The sequence below is a fragment of the Chenopodium quinoa genome, unplaced genomic scaffold (genome assembly GCF_001683475.1).
Source record: "Chenopodium quinoa cultivar QQ74 unplaced genomic scaffold, ASM168347v1, whole genome shotgun sequence".
Classification (NCBI taxonomy): Eukaryota; Viridiplantae; Streptophyta; class Magnoliopsida; order Caryophyllales; family Amaranthaceae; genus Chenopodium; species Chenopodium quinoa.
In genome coordinates this window covers 2,253,569-2,270,382 of record NW_018742461.1, presented here as the reverse complement: position 1 = coordinate 2,270,382, position 16,814 = coordinate 2,253,569, and the positions used below count along the sequence as shown (strand labels likewise).

General features: G+C 37.2%; 2 protein-coding genes across 2 annotated transcripts; one reads left to right on the top strand and one right to left on the bottom strand.

The window, feature by feature from the left end:
- The first annotated feature begins 2,535 nt into the window (after positions 1-2,535).
- On the top strand, positions 2,536-9,697 carry LOC110718690 (uncharacterized protein At2g17340-like). The gene is made up of 12 exons (XM_021897578.1): positions 2,536-3,016; positions 3,990-4,055; positions 4,552-4,618; positions 4,731-4,799; positions 4,960-5,100; positions 5,374-5,502; positions 5,601-5,687; positions 6,760-6,834; positions 6,932-7,009; positions 7,104-7,181; positions 9,129-9,191; positions 9,286-9,697. Exons 1-12 carry the CDS (start codon positions 2,856-2,858, stop codon positions 9,364-9,366), a joined length of 1,095 nt encoding a protein of 364 aa, XP_021753270.1. The 5' UTR covers positions 2,536-2,855; the 3' UTR covers positions 9,367-9,697.
- Positions 9,698-11,803: 2,106 nt separating this feature from the next.
- LOC110718682 (putative disease resistance protein RGA3) lies at positions 11,804-16,814 on the bottom strand. Its single transcript, XM_021897568.1, has 3 exons — positions 12,511-16,814; positions 12,301-12,377; positions 11,804-12,131 (listed from the first exon to the last, which is right to left on the bottom strand). The coding sequence occupies exon 1, from the start codon at positions 15,993-15,995 to the stop codon at positions 12,594-12,596; it is 3,402 nt and encodes a 1,133-aa protein (XP_021753260.1). The 5' UTR covers positions 15,996-16,814; the 3' UTR covers positions 11,804-12,131; positions 12,301-12,377; positions 12,511-12,593.

Genomic DNA, 16,814 nt, shown 5'->3' with positions numbered 1-16,814 from the left:
AAAAAAAAACACAACCTCAATAAAAATCAAAGTACGGGGATGTCGAGGCTCGTGGCGGCAAGGTGGTTGGCTCGTGGCGGCAAGGTAGTGGTGGCTCGTGGCGGCAAGGTGGTGGTGGCGCCAGGTCCGGCAGCCACGTCCACCGGCCTGGCGTCTGGGCAGGACGCCCAGCCACGGTGAGTGGCGTTTGGGACAGGCGCCAGTCACTATGGCTGGGCGTCCTGCCCAGACGCCAGGCCGGTGTACGTGGCTGCCGGACCTGGCGCCACCACCAGCCACGGGCCGTCCTGGCCAGGAGCCCCAGCTGCCTTAAATTTTTTTTTTTTAATTTTTTTTTTTTTTTTTTTTTGGAAAATCAGAAAATTTTTCTAATTTTTTTTAATGTGTTTGATTTTTTTTTTTAATATTTATTAATTTTATGTGTTATTTTTTATAAGTCTAGTATATATATTTTTTATAAAATCAAATAAAAAACATAAATTTCCACATCCTAAATCAAAACATAAATTTAATAAACATAATTTTAAAAAAAAAAAGGCAAAAAAAAAAAAATTAAAAAGTAAGGGCGGCGTCCAAACCAGACGCCAGTGCACTGGTGGTGGCGCCTGGCCTGGACGCCAGTGCACTGGTTGAGGCGCCTGGGCTAGACGCCAGTGCACTGGTTGTGGCGTCTGGCCTGGACGCTAGTGCACTGGTTGTGGCGCCTTGCCTGGACGTCCTTGCCATGGTTCCGGCGTCCAAACTAGGCGCCACCTCGTTTTCCGTCGAAGACGACGTATCTCCGGCGACCCTCGCCTCTCCGGCCTCCCTGGGCAACCCAGTACGACTCCACATTTGTTAGATCGAGATTTGTTCACTTTGGGTACGATTTTAGAAATGGGCAAAATTGTCAAACCATGTCTAATTTGTGGGCTTTATGTGGAGATTTGCGGGCGATGTTTAACAAATCCCATTTCAAAACAGGTGAAGATGCACAACAAGCAAGCAATACAGCCAACAACATACAAATTATGTGCATCAGCCTCAGGGCAACAACAAGCCTAGGACAACAAGCACAGCCTACACAGCCCAACCTGTTTTCTACAATTCTTCAATTTTTTTTAAACATCCCAACCACCAAGCACACAACTAACCACAAAGAATAGCAGACAGAGCATGAATAGGTCAACCACCACCCAACAGAATTCCAAACAGGTGAAGATGCACAACAAGCAAGCAATACAGCCAACATCATAGAAATTATGTGCATCAGCCTCAGGGCAATACACTCAATAATCCCACAGTTACTAGCAATCAATCTCAATTTGGATACAGAGCAACCAGCATGAAATACCAACAACATAGTTACTAGCAATCAATCTCAATTAGGGCAACCAGCATGAAATACCAACAACACAGTTACTAGCAATCAATCTCAATTAGGGCAACCAGCATGAAATACCAACAACACATATACCACATACTTAATACGGAAATAAGCATGAAAATCAGGCTACTCAACGCAAATTTTTCAAAGAACGCCACATCAAATCAAGAGAAAAATAAAAAACCATGAGATAAAGGACTGAATAAGAAGTAGGTTTAGAAATGCGTTACGCTGCTAGATTAGTTGGTGGTAGTGGTGAAAGGGTTGCAAGACCCTGCACTTTCAACACTGTAAGCCTTAGGGGACTCAGATCTGACGCGCTTTTTCCCACAGAACTCTTGCGTAGTCTTAGATCTGACCACTCCCACCTCCTCCGCAACGGATCTGGCCTGGACAGGGGTTGCAATTGGGGTTTCATCATCATCGCTGTCAAGAACAACAATTTCAGGAGGCTTATTGATGGAAACCTCAACATCTTTGCCCAGATCTGGACCACGCTCCTCATCGGAGACGTAAGGAGTCAGCTTTGCACCCCCCTCCAGTTCGACGTTTCATATCAAGGTACATTGCAGTGCGTGTACCTATCAAATGCATCCTCCCCGTGCGTGGGTGACACTTGTAGGTGGCAATAACCTCAGGATCTTCCTTTTTTTGGTTAGGGGAACTCATTTTTCAGAAAATTTGGAAGAAATAGGTAGTGGAAAACCCTGATGTGCCAATTTTTAGGGTTTCGAAATGGAGAGAGAGTGAGTTAAAGAAGGAAGTTTCTGTGAGAATAGTGAGAGTGAAACAGCAAAAGACGAAACAAGGAATAACTGGTGTAGAAAGGGGGAAGAACGAGGATTTTGAACAGTCGCCATTAATGGTGGTGGGTAGAACTTGCATTGAATATGGTGGTTGGGAAGATGAACACTAGAGGGTAAATGGGATGGGATGGGAACCCTAAATTTTTGGTGGGAATGGTTATATTAATTGGGTGGGTATTAAATTTAGGTAAGTGGACTTAATCTTGTGATTAGATTATAATCAGTTTTTTTTAAGGGCATTACCGATTTGACAATTAAAAAATGTACCAAATATGAAAAAAATTCTATTTGTTGCAAATAATAGCAAACACCCCAATAAGGTAAATGTTGCAAATAATCGAAACCGGAGGAAGTATATAAATTTTAAAAACAATTTCCTAAAACAAAATAAATAGATGATCCCGACTCCCGAGTGCACCTAAAAAAAATTCCATATTCGATAGTCGATACCATTGTAACCAAGGTAGAAAACAAACCAAAAACAGAGAATAAAACAATAAACAAAAGTGGCATCTATAAAGTCCCACTCCCCTGGATCATTCATTACCACTACACACGGTTGCTTCTCCAACGTTTTTTCTCTCTCCTCTTCTTCCAATTTTCTCCATCTTCCTCCTTCTTCACTCTAATTCTCTCTCACACTCCCAAATTCAACAACGCAGCTTTTTACAGAGAGAATATCAATGGAGAGTTCATCGGAAATGGTGGCATTTCCTTTCTTAATTGAATCGAATTATAGAGCTTGTACTATTCCTTACAGATTTCCGAATGATAACCCTAAAAAGCCGACTCCTACTGAAATTTCTTGGATCAATCTCTTCGCTAATTCCATTCCTTCTTTCAAGTAATTTCTTTCTTTCTCCTTTTTAAATCTCATTTCTTGATGTTTCATTTTGTTGCGAATTTTGAATTTTTGTGATTTGCTAATCGGATGTTTGCGTAATGTTGTAGTGTGATTTTTTGATTTTCATCTGGTGTATTATTAATTGGATTCAATTCTTGTTTGCATCAATTTTAGTAGAATTCAAGCATTATGATCATTAAATTTGTCGTTTTTCTGTTTTTTATTTGTTTAATGTTTTTTGAGGAGGAGATGGGGATTGGGATCATTTTGACCTTTAACAGGTTGAGTGGCTCTTTTCTTCCTGAACTTATTAACCCGTATCTGAACTTATTGTGATTTATTTTAAGTCGTGTATCGAACTCATTAGCATTAATGCGAATTAATTAGGCCTTAAATTTTAATTTATTAGAGTGAAATCTGGAAAAGTATGGCCTAATTCATTTTCGTAGAGAAGCATTTTAAATTTTTAATTATATGCGGCTTAATTATAAGTACTAGCTATTTTTTATTAGCTGGGGTTGGGACTCAGATGTTAATAAAGAATTGATGACTAATATAAGTCATTAAACATATTACCTTGAATGTTTAATGGAAATAATAAATAGAAAAAAGTTTAGGCTTTAAGTTTCATTCTTTTCAACTTATTAGCTCCAATCCGAACTTTTTAATATGAACTTACTCGAATGTATTAAAACTTATTTTAGTTGTATAATGAACTAACTTACGCTCATCCATCAGCGGGAAAGAATGATAATTGATAATGTCGTCTCTTATAAGATCAAGTTGCTGTATGGTGCTGTTGTGAAGTTGTTGAATGCCTAACTTTATTTTACTATCTATTTGGATAGTTTCTTTGTCAAATATGCTATACAATGATGTGCAGTGCACCTTGGTGCTCTGAGCTGCTTAGTTTTATATACATATGTTACATGAAGCTTATAAAGAAAGGCTTTTTTGCTTGGTTCTGTTTCAGACAACGGGCAGAGAACGATAACACAGTGCCAGATGCTAAAGTTAGAGCTGAAAAGTTTGCAGAAAGGTAGATTTTACATTCAAGTTTCTATATGTTGCTGAAGTTCTTCTCTGCATGGTTGAACTCCTAAAGTTGATGCAAATATCTTGAGAAGAGTAGTTTATTCAAGTTGCTTGTGAGATTACACAATAATTTTGTTGCTTCTTTCTTTGTTTTTTCATTTATTTGGCATTCCGCGAATCTTCTTCTGATTCATAATGTCTTACATGATTGAAACTTTACGCTAATCTGACCAAAAGCAATTTTTTAGTGCACTAATATGCAACATGTAATTTGTCTTCTATCTTAGTGTTTGCCTATTTGGTCTAAATACATAGTAGCTTAAAGATTTGTGGGGAAATTGGTACCCCTGTGTCTATGGTTGGCGAAGAGTGTTAAATTTGTGCTAGAACCAGTACTTTAGCTTTAAGATTTTGAGTGTTAGTGTAATAATGGAAGTGCATTGTTTTTTGTAAACTTGTAATCCAAATAATACTATTTGACACCATCTGTATTTATGAAGATATGGTGAAATACTTGAAGATTTGAAGAAAGACCCAGAGAGTCATGGTGGCCCTCCTGATTGCATTGTAAGTGATAATTGTAGCCTTATAGAAGTCCTGCTGAAATATTTTTTGTGATTTATATATTTGATCCTAGCAATTTTCTCACTGTAGCTTTTCCTTTTCTTCTGCAATGTAGCTACTTTGCAGGCTTCGGGAGCAAGTGCTTCGGGAATTAGGATTTAGAGATATATTTAAAAAAGTTAAGGTAATAGATTTGGTTATTGATAATTTTTTAGCTCTTCCAATGTTTACGGTCATCACATAAAGTCTGCATTATAATAACTTATATGAGATGAGTTAGATACTTGTGCTGTTGTACAATTGGTCAATATGTCTACTGACTATATCGATTCTATAATATGTAGGATGACGAGAATGCAAAGGCTATATCTTTATTTCGCAATGTGGTGAGTCTTAATGATGCTATTGAGGATCCAGTTAAACGTTTGGAGAATCTGGTCAAAGGAATATTTGCTGGAAACATATTCGACCTTGGCTCTGCAGAGGTACCCCTACATTGTGCTGTATACATTGGTCACTGTCTTCTTAGTAATTGATATGATAACTTTACTTGTTCATCTCAAAAATACAATTAGCCAGAAGTATTGGATTGCAATTGGATCTTTGTAGATATTTTTTGGTTTTTTTTTTTTTTTTTTTTTTTTTTATTAAAGTTATTTTATAAAAATAAGCACAAAAGGTTTGTCTGAATTCTGTTCTTCTGTTGTCAAAATAAAATATTGGCTTGCTGAATTTTTCATGTTCTGTATTCTGTGTAGCTTGCAGAAGTATTTTCAAAGGATGGGATGTCCTTTCTGGCCAGTTGTCAGAACCTGCTCCCTCGACCTTGGGTAGTTGATGATCTTGACACTTTCAAACTGAACTGGAGTAAGAAGTCTTGGACAAAGGCGAGTTCTTAATTGGATTGATAGTACTGCATTCAAATGATTCTTATTTACTCGTAATTCTTGTGCTGACAGTCAGTCTGTTTACTTCGATATGACAGGCTGTGTTTTTTGTTGATAATTCTGGTGCAGATATAATCTTGGGAATTTTACCATTTGCGAGGGAATTACTACGCCGTGGTACACAGGTTTGTTTTTGCAAGATTTGCACACAGTGCCACTTAACACTCTGGTACACACACAATTTGCACTAACACACCGACTTGGAGGATTGCAGTCCTCCAAAATCTGAAGCCTTCCACATCACCTATCAATACAAAATCATATGAAATTGGTCCTCGACCATAGGATTGGCTCACAGCAGCTGTGACGTACTGACCTTATCTATTGAATGCAAAATAATTATTTCTTGTTACAGTTATCTTGCAAATCTGTCTGGTTTGTCTTTGTCAATGAAATATATGTATGGAAAGTTGGGCCTGTTGCAATCTGAGAATGGTGCTTGACAGACTATGATATGGCTTGGTTCACAGTTAGAGAATTATCTCTTTTAATGTGCCATGTTCTTGTAAATCAATCTTGTTTGTATTTAATAGGACAATATATCTTGTCAATCAACAAAGTGAGGTGTAATTATAATGGAGCTGTCTTAAAGAAATTAGTGGTTCATTTTAAAAACGATGAGGATTGGAAATTTGGAAGAGTATAAGAACTTAATACCAGATGTAATTAGAAAAAGGAAAGGAAGTATAAGGGGATACCTTTTTTGACCTTCTGAAGAGTAGGATTTGAAAAAAAGATAAAACCTCAACTGCTGCAATTGGTGATGTGTTTGTGGCCCTTTAATATAGAAGATTGTGCAATGAACTGCTCCCTCGACCTTGGATTGCACTGACTTATAATTGTATAGGGGAACAATTTCTTTCAGCTTTAGGTAATTCCTTTAATTTCTATACACATAACAAAAAAAATATGGAAAACAGAAGGCTAAGAAAGGTGAGCAATACAGTAATACACTTAAAAACTAATAATCTTCGAAAATTGATTAAAAGAATGATGAGAAAAGGTATGGTTATTTATGGAAAAATATACTTTGAAATTAATAAAATAATACTCGAACATGCATTTATTGTCTAGAAGCTTTAATTTTTGGTTAACTGTACCTTTCCAATGATCAGCTTTGAGATTATGTTATATTCTATACACATTGTATGGCAGATGATTCCATTACCTTGATTTCAACATATTGTAATGTTGCAGGTTATTTTGGCAGCCAATGAATTGCCTTCTATCAATGATGTTACATATACAGAATTGTTTGATATTTTATCACAGGTACTTTTGCATCTCACACTATGCCTTTCTTAAAATCTGTCCATTTGTAATGCCTCTCAATTTATGGGCTTGCTGGTATTCCTATTTTCTTTATCAGTTGAAGGATGAAAATGGACAGCTCATGGGTGTCGATACTTCTAAACTCTTGATTGCCAATTCTGGCAATGATTTGCCGGTCAGTGAAAAGTTATAAATTTAGCTTTCAGAATTCAAATGCATTTTCTTCTGGAATCTATTATATGATGTCCTTCATATTAACTTTCTGACAGGTCATTGATCTTAGAAGCGTGTCACAAGAACTTGCATATGTAGCTAGTGATGCTGACCTAGTTATTCTGGAAGGAATGGTATGTTAATTTGCTGTGCTTCTAATGATTTTTGATATGTGTGTATACCACAAAACATGCATCTACCCATCAACAAAATGTGCAGTATGGGTCAGATGGTCTCTTTTTAGCCAACACAAGAATACTGCGTGACTGAATCACAGAACTCTAGTTCACACATTTCTGTAGGGGTTTGATGTTGTCTCCTTCAGTACTCTAATCTAAGCTGGACTGATTGGTTCATCATGAATTCTCGAACTATTTGTCTTACTAGTTACCAGTGTAAATCTCCTTTATATATGGAAAGTACATGTTTTTTCATTTTTGGTAACACCAGGCTTTAGAATTTCTGAACTTAAGAGCAAACAGGCGCTAGTGAAGCTGTAGGACAAACGAAGCCCAGCACTCAGTCTTAAATCCAATTGATGGGTCAATAGACAAGGCCACAACATATGATCTGGCAATCTCAGCAGATTTCTGATTGCTGTCCGGGCCTTTCAGCATTGTTCTCTTTGCTTCTTTTGTAGTTGTTATAGGTGATTGGATTCTGTTAGAGTGCTATGCAGTCATGCAGAGAATTCAATTTTCAGAGTTTGCATAATTATGGTACAGTAGTGTCATAGTGTGTTTATTTGCAAGGCCGTGTTTTTAAGTCATAACAACTAGGATTTGAATTTTCTAACAGAAGACCCTTTAACTGGCCTTTTAAACTTTACTTCTGTATCACGATTAAGATTTACTACCAGTATGTTCATGTACTACGATTCCACACCTCTTTTTTCATATTATCTTTTTCTTAAGAAGACTATAAACTACTCCGTAGTACTCTGTTACTCTGTATTATTCCCTTCTTCCCATATTTTTAGCAGCTCCTCCTTATTGGCCTATCCCATATTACTTGCAATACTACTATTTCTTTCATGGACTCCCTATTACAAATTATTTTAGGGGGCGTTTGGTATGAATAATGGAAATGGAGGGGAAAGGAAACAAATAAGAGGAAGAAAAGGAATCATTTAACTCTTACCTTTTCATTTGTTTGGTTTAACCATGAAAAGGAATCACTTAAACCTATCTCCCTTTATTTTTGTTTGAGGAGAGTAAGGGTAATTGTTACCTTAGGTTTTAGAGAGGTAACAAGTGGGTGGAAACCATTACCCTTAGGTAATGGTAATTGTTACCCAAGCCTTCCAACCAAACACTTGGTAACGGTAATGGTTTAATTGAATCCATTTCCAAACCAAAAAAACACTCTTACCAAACATGCTCTTAATGTTTCTCCCCTCCCTTTGTACCCACATCTATTCCACTTTCCTAATAAAAAACATTAATAAAGTGAACCCATCCAGTAACTATAACCTCAAAAAACCACTATGTTCGTTCTTTTATGTTCTACTTGGTTAATGGAAACTAGTAATTTAAGAAAATTTTGAAAACGGTTAGAGAATAATTTGGACTTCACAATTTGCCAAGACTAACATACCTCAATTAATCTACTTTCATTGTTCCCTCAGGATTTCTTATCCTCAAAACTTCCTGTTGCAATTAGTTAATGCAGCAGTTTTGTTGTTTCTTGGAAGCTTAGGGCTTATTCTGTCATTGTGAGTTTTAGGTTTTTGTTTCATTTAAGCCAGAAAACTAGAGTAGTTATTTGTTTTCAGCTTTCGTTACTTTTAAAAATAATGTGACAAGTGTGAATATGACTAATTTTAAATATTTGGTCTACGCGGTCATACCACAATGGATACTTAGAACTAAAGCTGAAATCTGGAGTTTGTAGAGTTGATTCCTTTTCTTTTCTTTATATTTTTTTTATTGTTTATTTTTATTGTAGCAACTTATATTACCAGTTTTGCTGATATGTAGTAAATCCCTCTCACCTATAGAAAATTGCTATAGAGCTTTGGTATTGAACTGTGTATCTAGCTTTCATATAATACTGATTTGGATTCCTCGTCACTTTTGCAGGGGCGTGGAATAGAGACAAATCTGTATGCTCAATTCAAGTGTGACTCCATCAAGATAGGAATGGTATATATATGGTTTATGCCTCTTTTATCTGTGTTTAGTTCAGGAAAGTTTCACATGCATAGAGAAACTTGCTCATCCTTTGTGCTGGTCACAGGTAAAGCATCCAGAAGTTGCCCAGTTTCTAGGAGGAAGGCTTTACGATTGTGTCTTCAAATACAATGAGGTCTCTGATTGATGTAAATCTTTGATGCCCACAAAAAGAATCACCTTTTACTCTCTTTAAAGTATCACAGATGTGCAATATCAGGACCTGGTGACGTGCTGGTTTTCCTGTACAGCATATTATTGGTATTTCCTTGAGTATTCTGCATTAAACCAGAGGCTAATTCGCTCATGTAGAATGCCATTTTGACAGGCCATTTCATAGTCTTATTTACACATGTATTGGTATGCTAATGCTCTGGCTGTGGAACAGAAATACTTTCCATTCTTTTATTGTACTCGAAAATAGTAATACTAATGTGAGAACCAACAAGATATCGGAATAAATGTTTTGAATTTCCTTATTTCTCATGAGAAATACATAGAATGATGTTTATCATATTCAATGATAAACTTGTATAAACATATACACTTATTATTGTTTGTTGCTTGGATTGCTGCAAAGGCAGGAAGGAGGGTGATTGAGGAAAGAAACTTGTGTCAAAATTTTCATTTGTTCTTAGTTGGATAAGAAGCCATTTTGTTAATACCACAAAGTCCCTCGCGGTGCCTAGTGTTTCTTTTCATTCTTATGTATCCTTGTTCTCCCCATTTTGGTCCCCATGAGTTCTTCACAATGATGTAATCTGATCCCTTTGTTGAACCGTACCCTACAGCTGTTACTCTATGGTCTAACAAAGTTTCACAAGGCCCGTCAAAAACTCCCTGCATATAAGAAACAAAAATGAAGCTACTTAGTACACGGTAAACATCAACGGTCCATTTTCAAAGATGAATCAAGGAAGGGTGAAACCCCCCTTCCTATTTTCTGTTTTACTCAAAAGAATTAGATTTAACTGCCACCACGCACTCTCTACATAGCTCAACCGGGAAGGAAAATGGTCACTATATTTGAACCCTGGCTGTGGCCGGGATGGAATTAATCTTACCAACTTATAATTCTGTTGTTCTCATTGATGGAATATACTTCATTATCTCTTTTCGTTGAAGGTCAGTGTGAGCAGTAAGCCAGTGGGTGGGTTTATAGGGAGTTAATTTTTACCCTCCAAAATTGATTTTTACTCCCTCACACACAATTATGGGAAATCATATCCTACAAGAGGAGTATACAGACATGGGTTCTAGCATATCCACTAGTTTAGGAATAATGAGTTACACCTTATAGTAAAGTGTAAGATGACATATTTCTGGTGCACCCAGTAGATATCAGACACTAGAAAAGCAGTTAAAGTCTTAACATTTCGAAAGTTCTCAATGTGTAAGGCTGCTAGCATAAAAACTCACCAATTCTTGCCTTTGTTTCAATCTGTTGGGTTCTGTTTTGGAATCCAAGGCTGGCTTATCAGTTGCGTTTAGCAATCATGAATCCTACTAACTTCTACGGAGCATGTCTTATGGTCTCCTTTACAAGCAAAAGAAATACTCGATATTTCTGACACATTTTCCTTGTGGCAGTTTTTAAATGAAGCAGAGTATCTAAAAGGAGTCGACATATATGTGTCTATTATCAAAGCTTATGCATCTTATGCTGAGCATGCTGAAGCTAAAGGTTCCGTCTCCAAAGATGAATTATGAGAGGTATTTTCTTTTAGAAGACCCAAGAGTCTGCATCATAATTCTTTGGAGGATTTCACTCTTCCAATTTCAAGTACTTCCTATTACATAGCATGTCAGAATGATCTGTTGCTGAAACAGTCAGGTGTTTTGTTTGCCTGGTGACGACTTCACTTGATTCAGCTTCATCTGTGTAAATTTGGAACTTCCATACTTCATGTTTTAGGTTTCACAAACTTACGGGTTTATTGATGTTATTAGCACGGCCAAAGTGCAGAACTGAACTCACTGACAACTGTGTATAAAGTTTTCTCCTTTCCATATGACTGATATGAGTACTCCATTTCGAAATAACAATTACACTAGCCATTTCAAAATAATGATTACGCTCCCTTTAGCCGTTCTGTAATATATGACCCATATTACTTTATTACCCCCATTTTTTGTATCGTTTCTTACTGCATTCCACTATTATTATACTGGGACTTTGGATGTTATAATTTTCAGTTTCCAATAATTGCTCTTTCCTTCTTGACTTCTTATGCTCCTAGGCTGCTTCTTGAAAAATGGCTACATTGGGTGGATTTAGTTTTATGTGTAAGAGGTTTAAATTCTCATGATACTTTGTTCTGAGCAAGCAACATCATCAGCCCTCCTGTAATACTTTTTGTTAAAATGGTTGTTCGATGACTTCGATCTCTACTCTTGAAAGTGAGAATATTGTTAACTCAAAACAATACTCATACAAGATTTGTGATGAACTAATGACCAAACCTTTTGTGACAAAATGTATGTAACATTGTAACACAAGTAGTTTAGGAAATAATCTCACTATTATATAAACTCAAGAGTTTTTCATTCAGTGATACTCTACTTTGTTAAGGAGAAAATTGAGATACAAACAATACTAAATGTTGCATTGCCGTGCTTACATGTCTGAAAGAGTCATTTGTATATTTTTCTTTCACAATACATTATTTGAAATTAACAAGCACTGCAGAGGCGCAGACTATGAAGTATTTACATGATCCTAAGTCATACGTTCTTGAAAGATTTTTTTACAATTCACTCTGTCAAACCAAGTCTTGCAGTCGTCCACATCAAATCTCACAGCAGCTTCCTGCAGACCGTCCATAGTCAGAGAGACTTGAGAATTGGTTGACTCCTCCACATCATGTTCATCCAATGAAGTGACGCTCTTAGCAGCTTCCACATGAGTACAATCTGAAGCACATTAACAAGTACATGGACATTATAGAATTATAAGAGGGTTCATAGGCAGTCAATCATCAGGCAAAGTACATACATGCGAAAATAAAAGATTGTACACCATCCACTCAAAAAGTAAAATCTTCAATTTTCTACAAATCAAGAATATAAATGATCAAAATACCTTTTAATAATGAATTATGATAATGAAAGTTTGATATCAACTTCATGCTTCAAGAAAATATTTATTTACGCCTTCACCTGCAATTAATTACCAGTACACTATATAAGTACGAGTAGTATATTCTACCCAAGCATACAAGCGTAGATGGTTGAATGGAAAACAACACGTAGTGCTTCAAAACTAAACAGAAAAGTGACTCAGAATTCTAACCTGAAGGTTGAGGACCCCGATGAACAAGCTATATACAAAATTGAAACTGTCAATCTTGCTAGATAATTGGCTAATGACTAATACTACCAATGTATTACTCTGTGGGGGATGTGTTGAATCTTAGGCCAGTCCTCCCCATCTGGTTCTTTGCATCTTTCTTCTAGTTCTTCTGGACATCCAACTATCTTAAGTTTCTGAAGGGAGGTGAGGTTCCGGATTGATTCAGGGAGTGACTTCATGGCCCTGCCTCCACTAATATACAGGGAACGGAGACAGTGTTGAAGGGATTTCCATGGCATGCCATCGTCATCGACCTCGTCTTCAGAGAAGCTAAGTTGCTCATTGTCTAGAAACTCTAATGACTCCAAGGCAGTGAGATGCTCCAACCCCCCTCTTCCAAGTCTCCTCAAATTTGAGCAATAAGAAATTCGAAGGCTTCTTAGGTAAGAAGTGTATTTGTATTTCCGGAATACATCCCCATATTCTGATAAACTCTCCACCTTATTCTGGCTTATGTGTAGTTCATTGACTGGAGAGTTTATAAAGTTTAGAAGACCCACGTCAACGTCATCCAAGTCCAAATATTCGAGACTTCCACAGGAAGGAAATGAAGTTAACTTAGGGCAATTATTGATTTCCAATTTGGAAAGACGAGAAAATGTGAAGCTACTCCTCAAGATACAGTCATCATCATCCTCATCCTCAACCAACTCCTCCTCCCTCCACCATCCTTTCAAACTACCGAGCTTGTAAATGTAGAGTGATTCAAGGGAGGGAAAGAATGCCGTAAAATCTTCTCCTTCATTGGCATTGTTGCTGCTTGTATTCTCCATATATTCCAGCTTGTGTAGAGATTCAAGTCTTAGTAATTTCAGATTACGCAGTTTACTCAACAATGGTATTTGCTCCAAATTGTTACAGCCATAAAGCCAGATATTGACAAGAAGTGGGAGGGAGAGTGCCCAGTTATCAAGTGCTCTACCCCACCTTGGAATTGTCGTACCCATGTATCCCCACAAGCAGAATGTCTTGAGATTTGAAGGTGGCTCTAGCTTTTCCATCACATCTTCCCACTCTAAACATCCATCATTTCCATAATCACAAAAATTGATTAAAATTTCAGTGAGATATTTCAAACCCTTCAAATACTCTTCTCCTCCATCATTCTTGTAAAATTCGCCGATTTTGATCTGTATGCCACCTTTCAAGTTGGTCAGGGGTTTAAGTTCTTTGAGCTCTCCCATACATTGCTCCTCTGTTGAAACTCTCTTTTCCATACCCACCACAAAATATGGAAGCACCCTAAGATTAGTCAACTTACCCATGCCTGATGGCATACTAGTTAACTTTGAACTATTAAAATTACTTAAATCAATGTACCTAAGATTAGTTAATTTATCCATGCTGGAAGGCAAACTACTCAGCTCTTGACAATTACTTATATCCAAGTACCTAAGACTTATCAATTTATCCATGCCCGAAGGCATACCACTCAAATTATCACAATCACTTAAATTCAAGTGCCTAAGTTTTACCAATTTGCTAAAATCTTTTGGCAACTCCCTCAAACCCTCGCACTTTTTTAAAACTAAAGTCTGCAGATTATGTAGTCTAGTAATAGAATCAGAGAGTTCCTGTAACTGACTATTCTCAGACAAGTCAAGATACCTTAAATGCAGTAGCTTACCAATTGAATCAAACCTTTTCATACCCATTGACGGCAAGCACAACACCCTTAGACCAATCCAACTATCAATCCGTGCATCAACCGGATCACCCAACACCAGGTGATTGGAAAAGAGGAACTTGTAATCACCCCTTGAAATCAACGAACGTATCTTACTCTTAAATGAGTAAGTTTGTGAAAAGGTACCACGAGCAAAATACATATGACGAACTTTATCTCCCAATTTGGTTGTATTAGAACTCACTACACCAATTTCCTCCCTCCCCACTTCTAGAGCAACATCATGCATCAAGTCATGCATTTTCACGTACTCAATGTCACCATATTCGTCCTTCTCTACATCCTGAAAGAAGCATCTGCGTACCAAAATCAGGAAATGCTCCTCTGCTGCATCTTCTATGCTTTGATCTCTGTCCAGCGAAGCAATGTAGCCTTGTGCTATCCAAAGGCTAATCAACACCTTCCTTTCAAGTCTAAAATCTTTGGGAAACAGTGCACAATAGCTAAAACAATTCTTCAAAGAAGGTATAAGATTGTGGTAACTAAGCTTTAGTATACTCATTATATCATTATCACCATTTCCAATTCCAGCAAATCCACTATGCTCAAATGTCTGCCACTTGTTCACAGGCTGCCCAAATAGAAGGCTTCCTACCACCTTTATAGCCAATGGGATATTGTAGCATTTTTCAACAATCCTCTTCCCAATTACAACTAATTCAAGATGACTTGCGTGCTCGTGTTCCCCTTTATCAAATGCTACAGACTCGAACAAGAGCCACGAATTCTCTTCGGATAAACCTTGCAGCTTGTGCGTATGTTTTTCTCCAATAATCATTGCAGTCATCTCCGAACGTGTAGTCACCACAATCCGACTACCCTCTTGACCCAGCGTTAAGAACCTGCACAGATTACGCCATTTCTCACAATCTTCATTCCATACATCATCAAGAACAAGCAAGTACTTCTTTCCTCTTAACTGCTCTTGAAATTGCTTTTGCACAAACTCCATTGAGGAGGTATCGTCAGGCCTTTTACCAGAAAGTAATTCTATAATTTTGCAAAGAATGACTTTGACATCAAACTGCTCCCCATCTTGATCGGACACACAAACCCACAACCTCAAATTGGAATCCGAAAACTCTGCTACAACCCTTTCATCGTTATACACAAGCTGGGCAAGAGCAGTTTTGCCCAAACCTCCCAGTCCCACAATAGTCACTAAGCGGAAACTTTCCTGAACATCATTGGGACTTAACAGCATATCAATGACAACCTTTTTATCGTCCTCCCTCCCAATGATATCCCCTGCATCCACGTAGGAACAAGTTTCCTCCCTCCTTCTACAAATAGGATTATAGTCCACACTAAGCCTAAATTTGTGATGGTTACTAACAATAGTATCCAACTGCTTCTTAATGTCCTTAACCTGACGAGACATCCTATGAGCTTGACTCACCTCCTTTTTCTTACCAGAAAAAAAGCGGCGTACCTTTCTAAGGAATTTATCATCCCTCTTGCCATCAAGCAGCTTGAGCTCAGCAAGAGTGAAGAACTCATCGAACAGATCATCAGCATCATAAACAACAGCCTTGAGTTCCTCGATGTAGCCTCGTGTTTCGTGGGAGAGTTGACGCTTGGAGTCAGCATCAAGGAGCACATTCTTGATGGTTGAGACAGTTTTGTTGAGGTCTTCAAGTTGAGATTTGCAACCCCACATGTCACAAATCTCTTTGATGACCACAGAAGCAGTAACTTCGAGGAGCTTTTCAGCAATGGTGATTCCGAGTTCGGCCATTGAAGATTTAGATTTAGAAGGAAGCTGTAATTTGAATAAGGAGTAATAATTGAGTAGTGTTGAATGAATAATTATGTAATTTGAATAAGGAATAATTATTGAGTAGTGTTGAATGAATAAGTATGTACTTCACCACTACCAAACATATATAATCAGCTCCAATTGTTTACTGCTGGGGCTCACTTCATTATTGGACGGTGTAAATTAACATGTGAACATTAAGTAAATGGAGTAGAAATCAGCAGCTTCCTAAAGTATTTTTTTATTTTTTTTGAAGGGAGCTTCCTAAAAGTACTTAAAATAACCAAAATATGATTAAAGAGAAGAAAAGGCTAGGACAATGGCGAGTGAAATGCGGAAAGAGGCATGAGAATAATATGGTCAAGTTGCACATGAATGTACTTGTTTAATTAAATGTTATATCATTAGGTTGGGTGGGTGATGGCTAATTAAGTAAATGGAGTAGAAATTAGCAGCTTCCTAAAAGTACTTTTTTTTTTTTTTGAAGGGAGCTTCCTAAAAGGACAATGGCGAATGAAATGCGGAAAGAGGCATGAGAACAGAGTACACAACCACTTGTGTAATCTCAATTATTGCTGTTTATTGTCCATTCTCCGTATAATATGGTCAAGTTGCACATGAATCTACTTGTTTAATTACATGTTATTATCTTTAGGTTAGGTGTGTGATGGCTAATTTGAAACTGGTCCTCTAGCAATTATATATTGGAATTTACTAACAACATGATTGATAAACTTTGATTGAGAATATTAGAATTTAGAAGCAACACAAATACACAAAACACGTAGAATTAGTCAT

Excerpts from the sequence above, each read along its gene's own strand:
- LOC110718682 (XM_021897568.1), bottom strand. The coding sequence starts at position 15,995 with ATGGCCGAACTCGGAATCACCATTGCTGAAAAGCTCCTCGAAGTTACT.
- LOC110718690 (XM_021897578.1), top strand. The coding sequence starts at position 2,856 with ATGGAGAGTTCATCGGAAATGGTGGCATTTCCTTTCTTAATTGAATCG. Across the intron at positions 3,017-3,989 it reads AATTCCATTCCTTCTTTCAA|ACAACGGGCAGAGAACGATA; the intron begins GTAATTTCTTTC and ends GTTCTGTTTCAG. Across the intron at positions 5,688-6,759 it reads TACTACGCCGTGGTACACAG|GTTATTTTGGCAGCCAATGA; the intron begins GTTTGTTTTTGC and ends GTAATGTTGCAG.